Here is a 12,482-nt window from a genome sequence, read left to right as displayed (position 1 = left end):
AAAAGTGTATATTACTCGCCACCGTACACTGCACTACGGTTGGTTGAACCTCAACGCTTTTCGATCTCGTAGAGTATTGTCATTCCAGACCGAGTGTCTCCGTAGATCGCTCTGGTTTCTATAAAAGCTCATGGCCCTCAGCGCCCCCCCCCCCCCCAAAATAATTTAAAACAACGAAGCCACAAGGGTATATGTATAAAAGAAATCACCACTTCATCCCCAGAAAAAGAGACAAGGAAACAAACCCTTTAGTACTCCCGCCAAATATCTTCCACATATGCTTGGGTCAAGCGGGTGTCCTTGCCGTACTTCTCCTGCCACTGCACGAAGCCGCCTTCCAGGACAAAAACCTTCTGCTTGTGGCTTTCTTCGGCGCCGAGCACACGCTCTCTCTCCCGGGCATAGCGGAGAGCCGCCGAGGGGCCGCGCTGCTGGCTGAGCGCACAGTGGAACACAACCTGCTCCTTGTCTTTCAGCGTGCGGACGAGTTCGGGCATGCGCACGTCCAGCGTGGAGCTAGGGACCCAGGTGGAAGAAAAGATGTGCCCGCCGACGTGGTCTGAGATCATTCGTGTAAGTGCTATGCGGTTTAGGTAAGTAATCGTATGAGGGAGGAATGTACCAGAATCACGGACATCTACGATGGCCAGATTGCTCGGGGTAGTGGCCGAGAGGAGGAGGGCCGAGAGAGCATCGCGGCTCATGCGGGGAAGAGTTGCGATTGTGATGGAGGACATTTTTTTTATATCTGCGCGGTGGTTTTTGAGGTGGGCTCCGTTGAGTTAGAAACAAATAAAACGAGCAAGTCTAGCCTTTTCCTGACTCTGTTGCTCCCAGCGCCAATCTAAACGAGGGGTAAGAGTGATGTAGCCTGTAGAGTCCCTTAGGAACTCAAGTCAATTGTTCGAAGTATGCCGCAGCTCACGTGACACGAAGATTTCCGAGCGGGAAATTCCAACGGATAGGCCGAGTTGCTATTAAGACTCCCTTCTCCGCGATCTTGCCTCCGATAACCACCCCTCCTACCTCAATTGGAGCGTGAGTCCTTGCTCTCACAGCGGAAACCCCTTTGACATCGGTTTTCATTCGTGCCAATCGCACGACCATCAGAGCCCAGCCATGGAGATGCGTACGCTATCGCAGTGTCTTCGCTCGACTGCCCGGCCGACGACGACGACATCCCTTCTGTATACGAAGCAATTCGCCAGACAGTTCCTCCCAGCGATCCGCTCCAACTCCTCCTCTTCCTCCTCCTCTTCCTCTTCGTCCTCATCTCCGCCCGCCTCACCCTCTACGCCATCGTCCACATCCACATCCGCCTTCCCCAAGCGCTCACCATCCGCCTTCTCAAACCTCACAAAACCGCAAGGAGCCTTCGGCGGCGCCCCGTCATCGCCCCGACCCACCGCCGTCAACGCCACCGCCGACGCCGACGCGAGCATCGATGAGCTCTTCAACAAGCTCCGACTGGGCGGCCGCAACGCGCTGTCGGACGAGTCGTCCTCCTCCTCCTCCGCCGCCACGGGCTCGCTCGCCGGCCTCTCGACGCAGGAGAACCTGCGCCTGGCGCCGAAGGTCAACCTGAAGCTGGGGCCTGCCCTCGGCCGGCAGATCTTCGTCGAGCCCGACCGCGGCAACGATCTGTCGGCCGCGTTGCGCATGCTGGCCTCCCGCCTCGCTCAGCACAAATTGAAGAGAATAGTGAAGGAGCAGAAGTTCCACGTCCGCAAGGGACAGGTGCGCAAGAACAAGCGGAGTGCTCGGTGGAGGAAGCTGTTCAAGTTCTCGTTCCAGGACACCCTGCACCGGGTGCAGAAGATGAGAGCCCAGGGTTGGTAAGGTTTTCTATGTTCTCGGTGTTTCGTGGGGATAGGAGGCGGGTAGTGGACGGGGGTTCCCGGGGGTGTATATAACGAGATGCGGTCATGGGGTTTAGGGAGGAAAGAAAGGGTTTTGATTTTTTGAGAGATAGGGAGGTATTGAAGCAACGATCACTATAGAGATTTGTTGCGGGAGGGGGAAAAGAGGGTGTTCCTTGCTCTGTATACTAAATTCGGAGATTGTTTCATATGCTATGGTTTGTTTTTTTTTTTTTTCTTGCTATATTTCATTTGTTTTTGAATCGAATTGTGTCCAACAATAGAGGTATCACAAAAAAAGGTCTATCTATCTAGCTTTCCATCTATCGGTATCTGTAGTCTATGTCCAGTCCATGCCGTGCAATACAGCTAGCTAGCTTGCATCCCCCGTGATTGTGCATAACCCCCATATACAATGCAGACGTTTCCAAATGCAGACAAAAAGATCCGATCAAGTCAGTTCAGTCCCTCTTCCCACTACCGGTATACCCTCCATACCCGTACCCAGCCCCGGCGGTCCCATTGCCAGCCCCAGCCGAAGAATAACCACCATAACCATTCATCTTGCCGCCATTCCCATACGTGATCCCCACAGCCCCATTACCCACCTTTCCTCTGGACGACGAACTCACCCCGAGGATCCCTTCACCCCTCCGCCGCCTCATCCCAAAAGAGCCCCCATTCCTCTCCCAATACAGAGCCACAACCGCCCCCACCCCAGCAGCCATCACAAAGAACACCAGTCTGGAGAAGAAGCCCGCGCCTTCGCCCCCGTCTCCTCCTCCCAGCGTACCAGACGACCCCAGCCCCGAAGAGGGCCATCCAATGCCCCTCCCGCCTTCGACCCAACTGACGTGAAACGAGAACGTCAACGGCTCCCCGCGGATGACTTTCGTACCATGGCCCGCGGTCCAGGGATCCTTGGCCGCCTCCGCCACGGCCGCGGATGCCGCCTGTTCCTCGTCGCTGGTATGTTTCTTCTGCATCTGTCGTTGAACGATGACATCGAACTCCGGGACCGAGTACGCCGTGCCCGCAACGAGGTAGCCCGCGGCCGGCGCCTTGCCCTTACCCTTCTTTGCCTTGTGTTTCATGTCCTTCAAGTCCGCCGCGATATTGTGCGCCAGGAGGTTCATGTCCGTCCAGATGTGCAGGTGGCTCCGCTGGAGCGTGCCCTGGAGCGCGAACGTGATGGGCGTGTACGACGGGCCGTCGGTGTCGATCTCGAGCTCGTGGCTCCCCGCGGCTTGGCCGTCGTCCGCGGTCTCGGGCGTGTTGAGGAGATGCTGGGCCAAGGGAGCGGTGGGCACGCGACAGGTCATGGGCACGTCCGAGTGGACGTAGTATTCGAGAAGGTGGTAGAGCTCATCCGGGAGCGAGGCGATGGTGCAGTTGACGGTCTCGGAGACGCCGTAGTGGAGGGCGAGCGGGAGGGCGGTCTCGTTGCATGTTGGGAAGGGGATGTATTGTAGGTGTCCTTGATTGTCGGTTATCTGGATGAGAGAGTTTGGGCGTCAGTAAGCTGTTTTCGACGCTGTCCAAGGTAATGGCGGCGATGTATTAAGGAAGAGGGGGGAGTGGGTAATGGTGGTGGTGGTAATTTACATGCTCGCCCGAGTCGCTTCAAGAACAATGTGATTAGTATGTTTGCTTTTCTGTTTCGAGCGAGATTGCCAGTGGAATTACTCACATGGTCCGGTTGAGACAGGTCACTGGGATGGCTTGTCCATAATTGTACCCGTTTCTACCGCTGGACGGGGAATCGCTGCCCCCCGCCGCGGAGGTCTGGAGAAAGACGGAGAATAGAAGGCCATACTGCCAGAGAGTGTGGGCGGTGCTGCCCCTGGAGTGGGATGGCATTGTTGCTGAAGAATATTATTCTTGCGCACGCCGACAAGGCGTCTGGGCTCGCTGCTAGCGATGAGGAGCGAGGACGGAGAAAGAACAGCAAGACAAACAGAGTGTTGGCTGTGGTCCACGGTTATGGGGGCCGCCGCCGCAAGGAAACTAAACCTTGGTTAATCCGCCGTCATCCACCACATCTCACTCATACAGTCACTACATCTGCTGTTTTTTTTATACTCTATGGGATGCCTCACCCATCTGTATTACTGCGATTGCTGTTTCAACAATGCCAATCTAGAGCATTGCACTTCTGCACTTCTGCACTTCTGCACTTCTGCACTTCTGTCTATACACATATGCAAGAGAAACGAGATCCCTACGTTGTGCACTGTACCCGCACCTACTATACTCATTTGAATGAAAAGGTATTAAATTATAAAGTCACTCATGGCTTCATGAACATGTACAACTTGTCTTGTACAACTTGTTTTTGTCCTCCAAGCATATGCATCCCACAGCATCCGATTGATTCCCTTATGCCAGGTTGGCCTTCTTCTTGAAAGCAAGGAGCAGGCCGCTGGTCGAGGCATCGTGGCCAGCACCGGCGCCGTCAGTCTCCAGCTCCTGCTGAATCTTCTTGGCCAGAACCTTGCCCAACTCGACACCCCACTGGTCGAACGAGTTGATGTTCCAGATGGCACCTTCGGTGAAGGTGACGTGCTCGTAGTAGGTGATCAAAGCACCCAAAGTAGAGGGGGTGATCTTCTGGGCCAAGATCGAGGTGGTGGGGCGGTTGCCCAAGAAGGTCTTGTGAGGCACCAGGTTCTCGGGGGCACCCTCAGTCTTGACCTCCTCAGGGGTCTTACCGACCATGAGAGCCTCGGACTGCGCAAGGAAGTTGGACGCAAGCATGCGCTGGTGCTTACCATTCTCGACTGGGTTGTGCGACTCGGCAGCCATGATGAAGTCCGAGGGAATGAGCTTAGTGCCCTGGTGCAGCAGCTGGAAGAAGCTGTGCTGTGCGTTGGTGGCCGGCTCACCGAATAGGATAGGGCCAGTGGTGTACTTGACGTACTCGCCCGTGCGGGTGATCGCCTTACCGTTGCTCTCCATAGAAAGCTGCTGCAGGTAGGCAGGGAAGCGGTGTAGGTACTGGTCGAAGGGAGCAACCAGGTGGGTTTGGGCACCGAAGAAATCACTGTACCACACGCTCAACAGACCACCGATAGCGGGGATGTTCTGCTCCAGGGGAGTCTCGCGGAAGTGCTTGTCCATGGCGTGGGCACCAGCCAAGAACTGGTGGAAGTTGTCGAAACCGATGTAAATGGCAACAGACAAACCGATGGCACTCCAGACGGAGTAGCGGCCGCCAACCCACGATTCGAAACCAAACATGTTCTTCTTGTCAATACCGAACTTGGTGACTTCGGCCTCGTTGGTGGAAAGGGCAACAAAGTGCTTGGCAATGTGAGAATCCTCCTTAGCGGTCTCGAGGAACCACTTCTTTGCGGTGTTGGCGTTGGTGGTGGTCTCGGCCGTGGTGAAAGTCTTGGAGGCAATCAGGAACAGGGTGGTCTCGGGGTCGGAGTCCTTGATGGCCTCAGCAATGTGGGTTCCGTCAATGTTAGAGACGAAGTGCAGCTTCAAGTCAGCAGCACCATATGGCTTCAGGGCCTCGGTCACCATGACGGGACCACTGGATTCCGCAGTTAGTATTGTGTCTAACGCGCTAATCGAGAAAACAGATCCTACTTACAGATCTGAACCACCGATACCAATGTTGATGATGGTGTTGATCTTCTTGCCAGTGTAACCCTTCCACTCACCGCTACGGACCTGCTCGGAGAACTCCTTCATGTGCTCAAGGACAGCATTGGTGTCCTCAACAACGCTCTTGCCATCCACCTGCATGGGCTCATTGGAGACATTGCGCAGGGCGGCGTGGTAGACAGCACGGTCCTCAGTGAAGTTGATGTGGTCACCCTTGAACATGGCATCACGGAGCTCCTCAATGTTGGCTTCCTTGGCCAGCTTGACCAGGAGAGCCAGGGTCTCTTCAGTAAGGAAGTTCTTGGAGAAATCGAAGAGGATCTCGGTGTTGTCAACGGTGTTGTTGAAGGTACGGCTGAACTTCTCGAAGCGCTGGGGATCCTTCTGGAAGCATTCCTTCAGGACAATGTTCCGACCCACGGTGTTGTGGTGGTCCTGGAGCTCCTTCCAGGCGGAAAGCTCGGTGGCTTGAGAGAAGCTAGGCATGGTGATGAGAGCTACAGCCAATGTGAACGTCAGTGCGGGGCTCAAAGCAGTGTATGGAGAGTAGAAAGGGCTACAGCTAGCTCACGAAGGAATGAGGGGGTCAAGAGCTGATGCATACCTGAGTAGTGAAGATGGGAGACGGGGATTTAGTGAAGGAAGTGAAGGGAAGGACAGAAGCTGAAGAAGCAAAAGGAGAGAGAGAGAGAAGATAGACAGCGGGAAGCGCGGACAGGATGACAACAGAGAAGGAGCGAAGATGTCGTAACCGGCGTGTTGCCCTCCGTCCAGAGAGGGGCTGCCGTGGGGCACTCCCGGTCAAGCAGGAAACTCCCCTCCTTCCTCCCCCCCCCTCCCCACCACCGTTTCTCACCAGCGCACCTGCCGCCCTGCCGGCTGTGACGCTTCGATTTATCCGATATTTCCATTGCCGTGGACGAATGGTTTGCGATATACCGTCAGCTGGCCGGTTCTATGGATATGTTTGTCATCGCTGTGCTTCTAGAACGATGCTCCCGAAGGTCTCGGATATTAATCTCGAAGGAGTGACCGGCTACCGTCTGGATACGAGCCTTTCACGCCAATTCTCCTGAGGCACTTCCGGAGGAATGTTGTCCGATCAATGGTGGTCAGAAGTTGAGGGTCCTCCGAAGGTTTCATGCGCGAATTGAAGCTTCTGGGAAATCCTCTAAATGCTGGTCACACCCCGGGAAATGCTTCCTTTCTCAGTCACATTGAGAGATGTTGCTATACCCATGTTCAGCCACGGTCAATTGACAGACCTCAATGGGAATTGAGGCTTCAAGACATCGACGACCAGTTCACATATCAATTGCGAAGTCAACATGGTCCACTCGCAACAGATAGGACAGCCTAAGTCACTTTACTAACATATGCGAAGGCTCAGTTGTAGAAAGTAAAGTTTTGCTCGAAGCGTGGTTATTGGAGCTTTATTTGCTTGTAGAAAGTCTGCAAGTAGAGGATAATAGTTAGAGCTCAGTCAAGCAATTCAATGAGCATGCTATCAATAATCAGCACCATTGCCTGCGTAGCGACGATAGTGACGATCAATGCTTCTGCATGAGCGGGGTTGACACCTGAGGCATTAATTATGGGCCTGAACTGTCAGGCTTCCAACAAGGGCCACGCACAGGCCACCCTACTGATCGAGCCTCGATCAAATCCGCCGCAAGTCCTCCATCTTCTCCATCCACCAAATCTCCCTATTTCTCATTCGACCTTTGAACCGCACTCGGCGACAGTTGTATTGCTCTTGGGTTTGTTTCAAGCAATCTGTCTCTGGTCAATACATAATTCAGTCCTGTTATTGGCTACGTATCTCGCGTCTTAAATCTTTTGCAGCTACCGCAACGGAAGCTGCGAACACGCTGCAATGTACAATCCTTACCAACGTATGTCCTTGACCTGCTCTTTCCCTCGTTCTCTTTGACGCACATACTGATCTCGCAAAGCCCCTGGCCTTTATGGCCGACCACCAGATTTCGGGAGCTACCCTGGAGCACCTCCGGGCATGGGTAAGGCCATTATCAGTTCTTTAGATCACGGTCGCATCACATAATGACTTCGTTAGCTCCTCCACCAGGTATGGTCGCACCTGGGACGACTCCTCCGCCGGGAATGCAGCAAGCCAACGCGCAGCAGCCTGGTCGACCAGCCGGCTTCCCAGCCAACTTCCAACCTCCCCCCAACATGCCCAATATCAATTTCTCTGCCCCAGTCATTCGTCTCGGAACCTCAGGCCCGTCCAAATCAGCTACACCGGATACCAGCAAGGAGCGCGGGGGAGACGCTCCCGGCCGACGGGCCGGCTTGGGCTCTTCCAACCTAGAGTCTCAGCGTCAGAACGTTCGCGATGCGATGATGCAACTTCAACCTCCGACGCGAGAGGAGATCGTCCGGACCATCTTTGTGGGCGGCATTACGGAAGGCGTGGCTGGGGACGAAGGCGTGGAGAGAATTTTGCGCTCGGCGGGAAACCTTCGGCGCTGGATTCGCGCCACCGATGCGGATGAGAAGCCATGCAAATTCGGCTTTGCAGAGTACGAGGACCCGGAAAGTCTTAGCACTGCTGTGGAAGTGCTAAAGGATGTGCAAGTCCCTGTGAAGAGACAGTCACCGCGGGAGGGCGATGACAAGGAAGAGCACGAAGTCGAAAAGAGCACTTTACTGGTACGTTGCCTGCTACTAAAGATGTCTAACTTTACTGACTGTGTCTATCTAAAGGTGGTTGTCGATGAGAGCTCGTTGAAATACCTGGAGCAATACGAGTCCGGCAAGGGAGAGCAGGACCCAGCCGAACGTGAGGCGCGGATAGGTGCTGCACGCAGCGCCCTTGCGGCCGTCTTGTCGGATCTGTGTCACCCCATTGCACCCACACAGAAGGAAGATGCATCGGCCATCGATCGTGAAGGCGACACCGCTATGAAGGATTCCGAGGGACAGAACGATGGAACATCCGCGGAAGTCGTCACTATTCCGATCACAGTGGAGGATGAGCTTTCCGATATCCCTCCTGAGATGAGAGAAACGGTCGCTAAGGAAATTGCTGCCTTCCGTGAGCGTAGCAATCGCCGGGATATCGAGCGGTTGAAGCGGGAGGAAGAGATCGAGTCTATGGAGCGGGCACGCAATTCCGGATCACGCATCAATCGACTGGCCTCACCTCCTCTTTCTGCCCCTAGTGGGCCTGCTGCTGGCGCCAATGGAGTTCCCTTGGGCCCTCGCGACCGCGGTGTGCCTTCCGGGCCAAAGGCATTCGGAGTTCAAGTCCCTAAGGACTACCAGAAGGGGGTTTCTTTCGTCAACGGAGGTAACATCAATGGGGCAACAACCGTCTACATCGACCGGGAAGACGAAGACTCGGATGCTAGCGACGAGGAACTCGAGCGCCGTCGTCAAGAAAAGAAGGAGTCCGAGCGTGAGAAGCAGTTCCTCGACCAGGAACGCCGCTGGCTGAACCGTGAGCGCAGCAGAACTGCTGCATTGGAACGCGAGAAGAAGCGAGACAAGGAAGAGGCAGCCAAGGTACAGGAGGTGCGCGATGAGATGGACAAGCGGTATCGGGAATGGAATGATGATGTCGAGGCCAACCGCAAAATGGAGGATTATTATGCCGATCGGGGTGCATGGCTCCGCAGCCGGGCGGCATTCCGAGCCCGTGAGGTCAGCATGGATGAAGCGGATCGGGCGGCGGAGGAAAGAGAACGGGCCCGGTCCGTGCAGCAACGGGAGCAGGCCCGCGGCATGGCAGACGACTTCCTCGCTCGGCAGGCCGAAGAGCTGGAGTCACGCACCCAGGCTCCCCGCGAACCCCAGCGTTTCAAGCTTTCTCTCGGCGCAGCCGCGCAGAAGGCTCAAGCTGCCACCTCCCGCCGCACTATTGCGGAGGTCGAGGGCTTGCTGGAAGACGAAGAGGAGCCACAGGCCACCGCCAGACGACCTCTTATCCCCATCAAGTTCGACAGTGCTGCCGAAGCGGCTGGCCTGTCCGACGAGGAACGCGCACAAGTCGCCCGACAACTGGCTGCGGAGATCCCCACGGACAAGGAGGGGCTCTGGAACTGGGATGTCAAGTGGGAGTTTGTGGACGAGAGTGTCGTCACCGAGCAGCTCAAGCCTTTTGTGGAAAAGAAGATTGTGGAATACCTGGGCGTGCAGGAACAGATGTTGGTGGAAGTGGTCGAGGAACATGTTCGAAAGCATGGAAAACCTCAAGAGCTAGTGGAACAGCTGGAGGAGGTAAGTTATCTATCTGAGGTCCGTTGTTTATTCGTATCTAACTGGGTACCACTAGGCTCTCGACGAAGAGGCAGAGGTGTTGGTCCGGAAGCTATGGCGGATGATTATCTTCTTCTCGGAGAGCGAGAAGAGAGGTCTTTCCGGGTAGAGGAAAGATTTCATTGTTTTCTTTGGGTCCAGGACTATCATGAGTCACAAAATGAACCAAATGAACTGGACTGTCGTGTACTCGTGCTAAAACTACTTCTTGCGCAAGGGCGTGTTGCATTGCATTGCATTCCCGCAGCTGTTCCAACCTACTTTGTAAAATATATCATGCTGCAGCAGATTCCTGCTTCCCTCGTAACACATCAAGCTCATCTTAGCCCTAGCCTTACTCTTCCCCCACGCCAGAATATCCACTGACAGTCACGCGGGCCTCCAGAAGAAAAAATCACTCACTGTCAGGCCTGGATTGAAGTTGATTAACTCAAGAAGAGCTGTGAGTGGCGGAGAAACCCATCCCACGGCCAGCCACAATTCCTCCGCCAATCGGGCGGGGTTTCCCCACACGACGTGGAGGGGAAATGGGGGAAGGGCCAGTCCCCTCCCCCGCTATATAATCATCCAGCGTCCCCTCGACGGGGGTTTCTTTTGCAATTCACAGACCTAGAATAATTCCAATTGACCCCGCCTCAATCAGACAAGATGGTCAAGATCACCAGTTTCACCACGCGGGACGTGAGGTTTCCGGTATGGCAGACCTTCGGACATGTTTACCCCTCTCTGTTTACTACTCTTTTCCCCGCCGCATCCTGCTAATCCACATTACGTTCCCTGACAGACCTCCCTCGACAAGACCGGTTCCGATGCTATGAATGCCGCCGGTGACTACTCCGCCGCCTACTGTATCATCTACACCGATTCCGAATACGCTGGACATGGCATGGTAAGCCAATTCGTCACCTAGCCGAACCAAGACAAGCCTCCGAGACTAATGCTAAAGATAGACCTTCACGATCGGCCGCGGTAACGAGATCGTCGCCTCTGCCATTGAGCTCCTTGCCCCTCTCGTCGTTGGCAAGGACCTCGACGAGCTCACTGCTGACTGGGGCAAGACCTGGCGGTACCTGGTGTCCGACAGCCAGCTGCGCTGGATCGGCCCCGAGAAGGGTGTCATCCACCTGGCCCTGGGTGCGGTGGTCAATGCGCTCTGGGATCTGTGGGCCAAGACCCTCCAGAAGCCCGTCTGGCGCATCGTCGCGGACATGACTCCCGAGGAGTTCGTCCGCTGCATTGACTTCCGCTACATCACCGACGCAATCACCCCCGAGGAGGCCATAGCGCTCCTCAAGGAGGTCGAGGGCGGCAAGCAGGAGCGTATCAAGGAGGCCGAGCAGAGCCAGGCCGTGCCGGCCTACACGACCAGTGCCGGTTGGTTGGGCTACTCCGAGGACAAGCTCAAGGCGCTGCTCAAGGACAGTGTGGCCCAGGGCTACAAGCACTTCAAGTTGAAGGTCGGCGCGAACGTCGAGGAGGACCGCAGGCGGTTGGCGATTGCCCGTGAGGCGATCGGTTACGACAAGGGAAACATCTTGATGGTGGACGCCAACCAGGTATGTGTTGCCTTTGCGTAGTGTCATCCTTTGCATGACAGACAGGAGGCTCGAGTAACTAATCCCACGGGGTCCAATCAGGTCTGGTCCGTCCCCGAGGCTATCGAGTGGATGCAGCAGCTCGCCGAGTTCAAGCCCTGGTTCATCGAAGAGCCCACCTCCCCAGACGACATCCTCGGCCACGCCGCCATCAAGAAGGCCCTCGAGAACACCCCCCACGGCCCCATCGGCGTGGCCACGGGCGAGATGTGCCAGAACCGCGTCGTCTTCAAGCAGCTCCTGCAGGCGGGAGCGCTGACCGTCCTCCAGGCCGACGCCTGCCGTGTCGGCGGTGTCAACGAGGTCCTGGCCATCTTGCTGCTGGCCCGCAAGTTCGGCGTCCCCATTGTCCCCCACTCCGGCGGTGTCGGTCTGCCCGAGTACACCCAGCATCTGAGCACTATCGACTACGTGGTGGTCAGTGGTAAGAAGAGTGTCTTGGAGTATGTGGACCACTTGCACGAGCACTTCGTGCACCCCTCCAGTGTCAAGGATGGATACTACGTCACTCCCTTGGAGCCTGGATACAGTGTCGAGATGAAGCCCGAGAGTATGGATGCGTTCGCTTTCCCCGGTGAGGAGGGCAAGAGTTGGTGGCGGACGGAGGAAGCCAAGACCATTCTTGAGGGTCCCCGGATTGTATAGGTTGTGGTGGGTATGACATGTTACGAATGATTTTTGTATATAGATCGCTGAAGCGAAATGAGAAATGTTTTCTTGTTCTTGGTCATTTATTATCCGATACCAAGCACGGCGTAAGTAGAGTTACCGAGTGAGAATAGAGCAGATATTTCAGCTGCGCATGCTGTGTCTGGATCGGCGAGTGTGCGGTAGAGGTAACCTTTCTTCTTCTTGGGTATATAGGTCTGTTTTACAATCGTGATAGTACTAAAAAACGGCGAGAGGCTGTAGATGTCCCTTGTAAATCTTCACCATGTCCAGGCTCACAGATAGAGTTGCAGATGGACCATACCATCCACACTCCCTAATAGCAATAAGCATGCAGCAACTCATCGCCATTGAATGCCAAAGATCTTGAGCGCCTTTCCGACTCCAGGCTTTTCGCGTGCCTGCTCTAGAACGACTCGGGAGTGGCCTAATAACGTCAGTTGGTCCACCTATTCATTTTTAC

The 12,482-nt window shown here is 55.2% G+C and overlaps 8 protein-coding genes across 8 annotated transcripts in view; 4 read left to right on the top strand and 4 right to left on the bottom strand.

The window, feature by feature from the left end:
• Positions 1-180: 180 nt before the first annotated feature.
• Positions 181-862, bottom strand: BO86DRAFT_329650 (phosphatase YCH1). Its single transcript, XM_025668688.1, has 2 exons — positions 623-862; positions 181-559 (listed from the first exon to the last, which is right to left on the bottom strand). Exons 1-2 carry the CDS (start codon positions 735-737, stop codon positions 249-251), a joined length of 426 nt encoding a protein of 141 aa, XP_025532472.1. The 5' UTR covers positions 738-862; the 3' UTR covers positions 181-248.
• Positions 863-992: 130 nt separating this feature from the next.
• Positions 993-2,096, top strand: BO86DRAFT_385416 (mitochondrial 37S ribosomal protein bS21m). The gene has a single exon (XM_025671099.1). The coding sequence runs from the start codon at positions 1,120-1,122 to the stop codon at positions 1,837-1,839; it is 720 nt and encodes a 239-aa protein (XP_025532471.1). The 5' UTR covers positions 993-1,119; the 3' UTR covers positions 1,840-2,096.
• Positions 2,097-2,164: 68 nt separating this feature from the next.
• On the bottom strand, positions 2,165-3,817 carry BO86DRAFT_406258 (uncharacterized protein). Its single transcript, XM_025674158.1, has 3 exons — positions 3,550-3,817; positions 3,465-3,480; positions 2,165-3,352 (listed from the first exon to the last, which is right to left on the bottom strand). Exons 1-3 carry the CDS (start codon positions 3,717-3,719, stop codon positions 2,321-2,323), a joined length of 1,218 nt encoding a protein of 405 aa, XP_025532470.1. The 5' UTR covers positions 3,720-3,817; the 3' UTR covers positions 2,165-2,320.
• Positions 3,818-4,119: 302 nt separating this feature from the next.
• On the bottom strand, positions 4,120-6,275 carry BO86DRAFT_353077 (glucose-6-phosphate isomerase). Its single transcript, XM_025669510.1, has 3 exons — positions 6,079-6,275; positions 5,461-5,971; positions 4,120-5,400 (listed from the first exon to the last, which is right to left on the bottom strand). The coding sequence occupies exons 2-3, from the start codon at positions 5,958-5,960 to the stop codon at positions 4,239-4,241; spliced, it is 1,662 nt and encodes a 553-aa protein (XP_025532469.1). The 5' UTR covers positions 5,961-5,971; positions 6,079-6,275; the 3' UTR covers positions 4,120-4,238.
• A 60-nt stretch (positions 6,276-6,335) lies between these two features.
• On the top strand, positions 6,336-6,948 carry BO86DRAFT_385413 (uncharacterized protein). The gene has a single exon (XM_025671098.1). It carries the CDS (start codon positions 6,616-6,618, stop codon positions 6,832-6,834), a length of 219 nt encoding a protein of 72 aa, XP_025532468.1. The 5' UTR covers positions 6,336-6,615; the 3' UTR covers positions 6,835-6,948.
• Positions 6,949-7,176: 228 nt separating this feature from the next.
• On the top strand, positions 7,177-10,035 carry BO86DRAFT_353074 (uncharacterized protein). Its single transcript, XM_025669509.1, has 5 exons — positions 7,177-7,369; positions 7,430-7,492; positions 7,549-8,147; positions 8,202-9,716; positions 9,772-10,035. Exons 1-5 carry the CDS (start codon positions 7,351-7,353, stop codon positions 9,862-9,864), a joined length of 2,289 nt encoding a protein of 762 aa, XP_025532467.1. The 5' UTR covers positions 7,177-7,350; the 3' UTR covers positions 9,865-10,035.
• Positions 10,036-10,331: 296 nt separating this feature from the next.
• On the top strand, positions 10,332-12,045 carry BO86DRAFT_406255 (mandelate racemase/muconate lactonizing enzyme family protein). Its single transcript, XM_025674157.1, has 4 exons — positions 10,332-10,448; positions 10,540-10,644; positions 10,706-11,311; positions 11,393-12,045. The coding sequence occupies exons 1-4, from the start codon at positions 10,404-10,406 to the stop codon at positions 11,993-11,995; spliced, it is 1,359 nt and encodes a 452-aa protein (XP_025532466.1). The 5' UTR covers positions 10,332-10,403; the 3' UTR covers positions 11,996-12,045.
• Positions 12,046-12,208: 163 nt separating this feature from the next.
• tim21 overlaps positions 12,209-12,482 on the bottom strand; it is a 1,360-nt gene continuing 1,086 nt past the window's right edge. Inside the window, exon 5 of the mRNA XM_025671097.1 lies at positions 12,209-12,446. Coding sequence (XP_025532465.1) covers positions 12,361-12,446 — 86 coding nt within the window. The 3' untranslated portion in view covers positions 12,209-12,360. The remainder of the gene's footprint in view (positions 12,447-12,482) is intronic.

This window comes from Aspergillus japonicus (assembly GCF_003184785.1).
Source record: "Aspergillus japonicus CBS 114.51 unplaced genomic scaffold BO86scaffold_3, whole genome shotgun sequence".
In the NCBI taxonomy this organism is placed as follows: Eukaryota; Fungi; Ascomycota; class Eurotiomycetes; order Eurotiales; family Aspergillaceae; genus Aspergillus; species Aspergillus japonicus.
This window is presented reverse-complemented; position numbering and strand designations above follow the sequence as displayed.

Excerpts from the sequence above, each read along its gene's own strand:
- BO86DRAFT_406258 (XM_025674158.1), bottom strand. The coding sequence starts at position 3,719 with ATGCCATCCCACTCCAGGGGCAGCACCGCCCACACTCTCTGGCAGTAT.
- BO86DRAFT_385413 (XM_025671098.1), top strand. The coding sequence starts at position 6,616 with ATGCGCGAATTGAAGCTTCTGGGAAATCCTCTAAATGCTGGTCACACC.
- BO86DRAFT_353077 (XM_025669510.1), bottom strand. The coding sequence starts at position 5,960 with ATGCCTAGCTTCTCTCAAGCCACCGAGCTTTCCGCCTGGAAGGAGCTC. Across the intron at positions 5,401-5,460 it reads GGTATCGGTGGTTCAGATCT|TGGTCCCGTCATGGTGACCG; the intron begins GTAAGTAGGATC and ends TGCGGAATCCAG.
- BO86DRAFT_385416 (XM_025671099.1), top strand. The coding sequence starts at position 1,120 with ATGGAGATGCGTACGCTATCGCAGTGTCTTCGCTCGACTGCCCGGCCG.
- BO86DRAFT_353074 (XM_025669509.1), top strand. Across the intron at positions 7,493-7,548 it reads TGGAGCACCTCCGGGCATGG|CTCCTCCACCAGGTATGGTC; the intron begins GTAAGGCCATTA and ends TGACTTCGTTAG. Across the intron at positions 8,148-8,201 it reads TCGAAAAGAGCACTTTACTG|GTGGTTGTCGATGAGAGCTC; the intron begins GTACGTTGCCTG and ends GTCTATCTAAAG.
- BO86DRAFT_406255 (XM_025674157.1), top strand. The coding sequence starts at position 10,404 with ATGGTCAAGATCACCAGTTTCACCACGCGGGACGTGAGGTTTCCG. Across the intron at positions 10,645-10,705 it reads AATACGCTGGACATGGCATG|ACCTTCACGATCGGCCGCGG; the intron begins GTAAGCCAATTC and ends TGCTAAAGATAG. Across the intron at positions 11,312-11,392 it reads TGATGGTGGACGCCAACCAG|GTCTGGTCCGTCCCCGAGGC; the intron begins GTATGTGTTGCC and ends GGGTCCAATCAG.
- BO86DRAFT_329650 (XM_025668688.1), bottom strand. The coding sequence starts at position 737 with ATGTCCTCCATCACAATCGCAACTCTTCCCCGCATGAGCCGCGATGCT. Across the intron at positions 560-622 it reads CGTAGATGTCCGTGATTCTG|ACCACGTCGGCGGGCACATC; the intron begins GTACATTCCTCC and ends GAATGATCTCAG.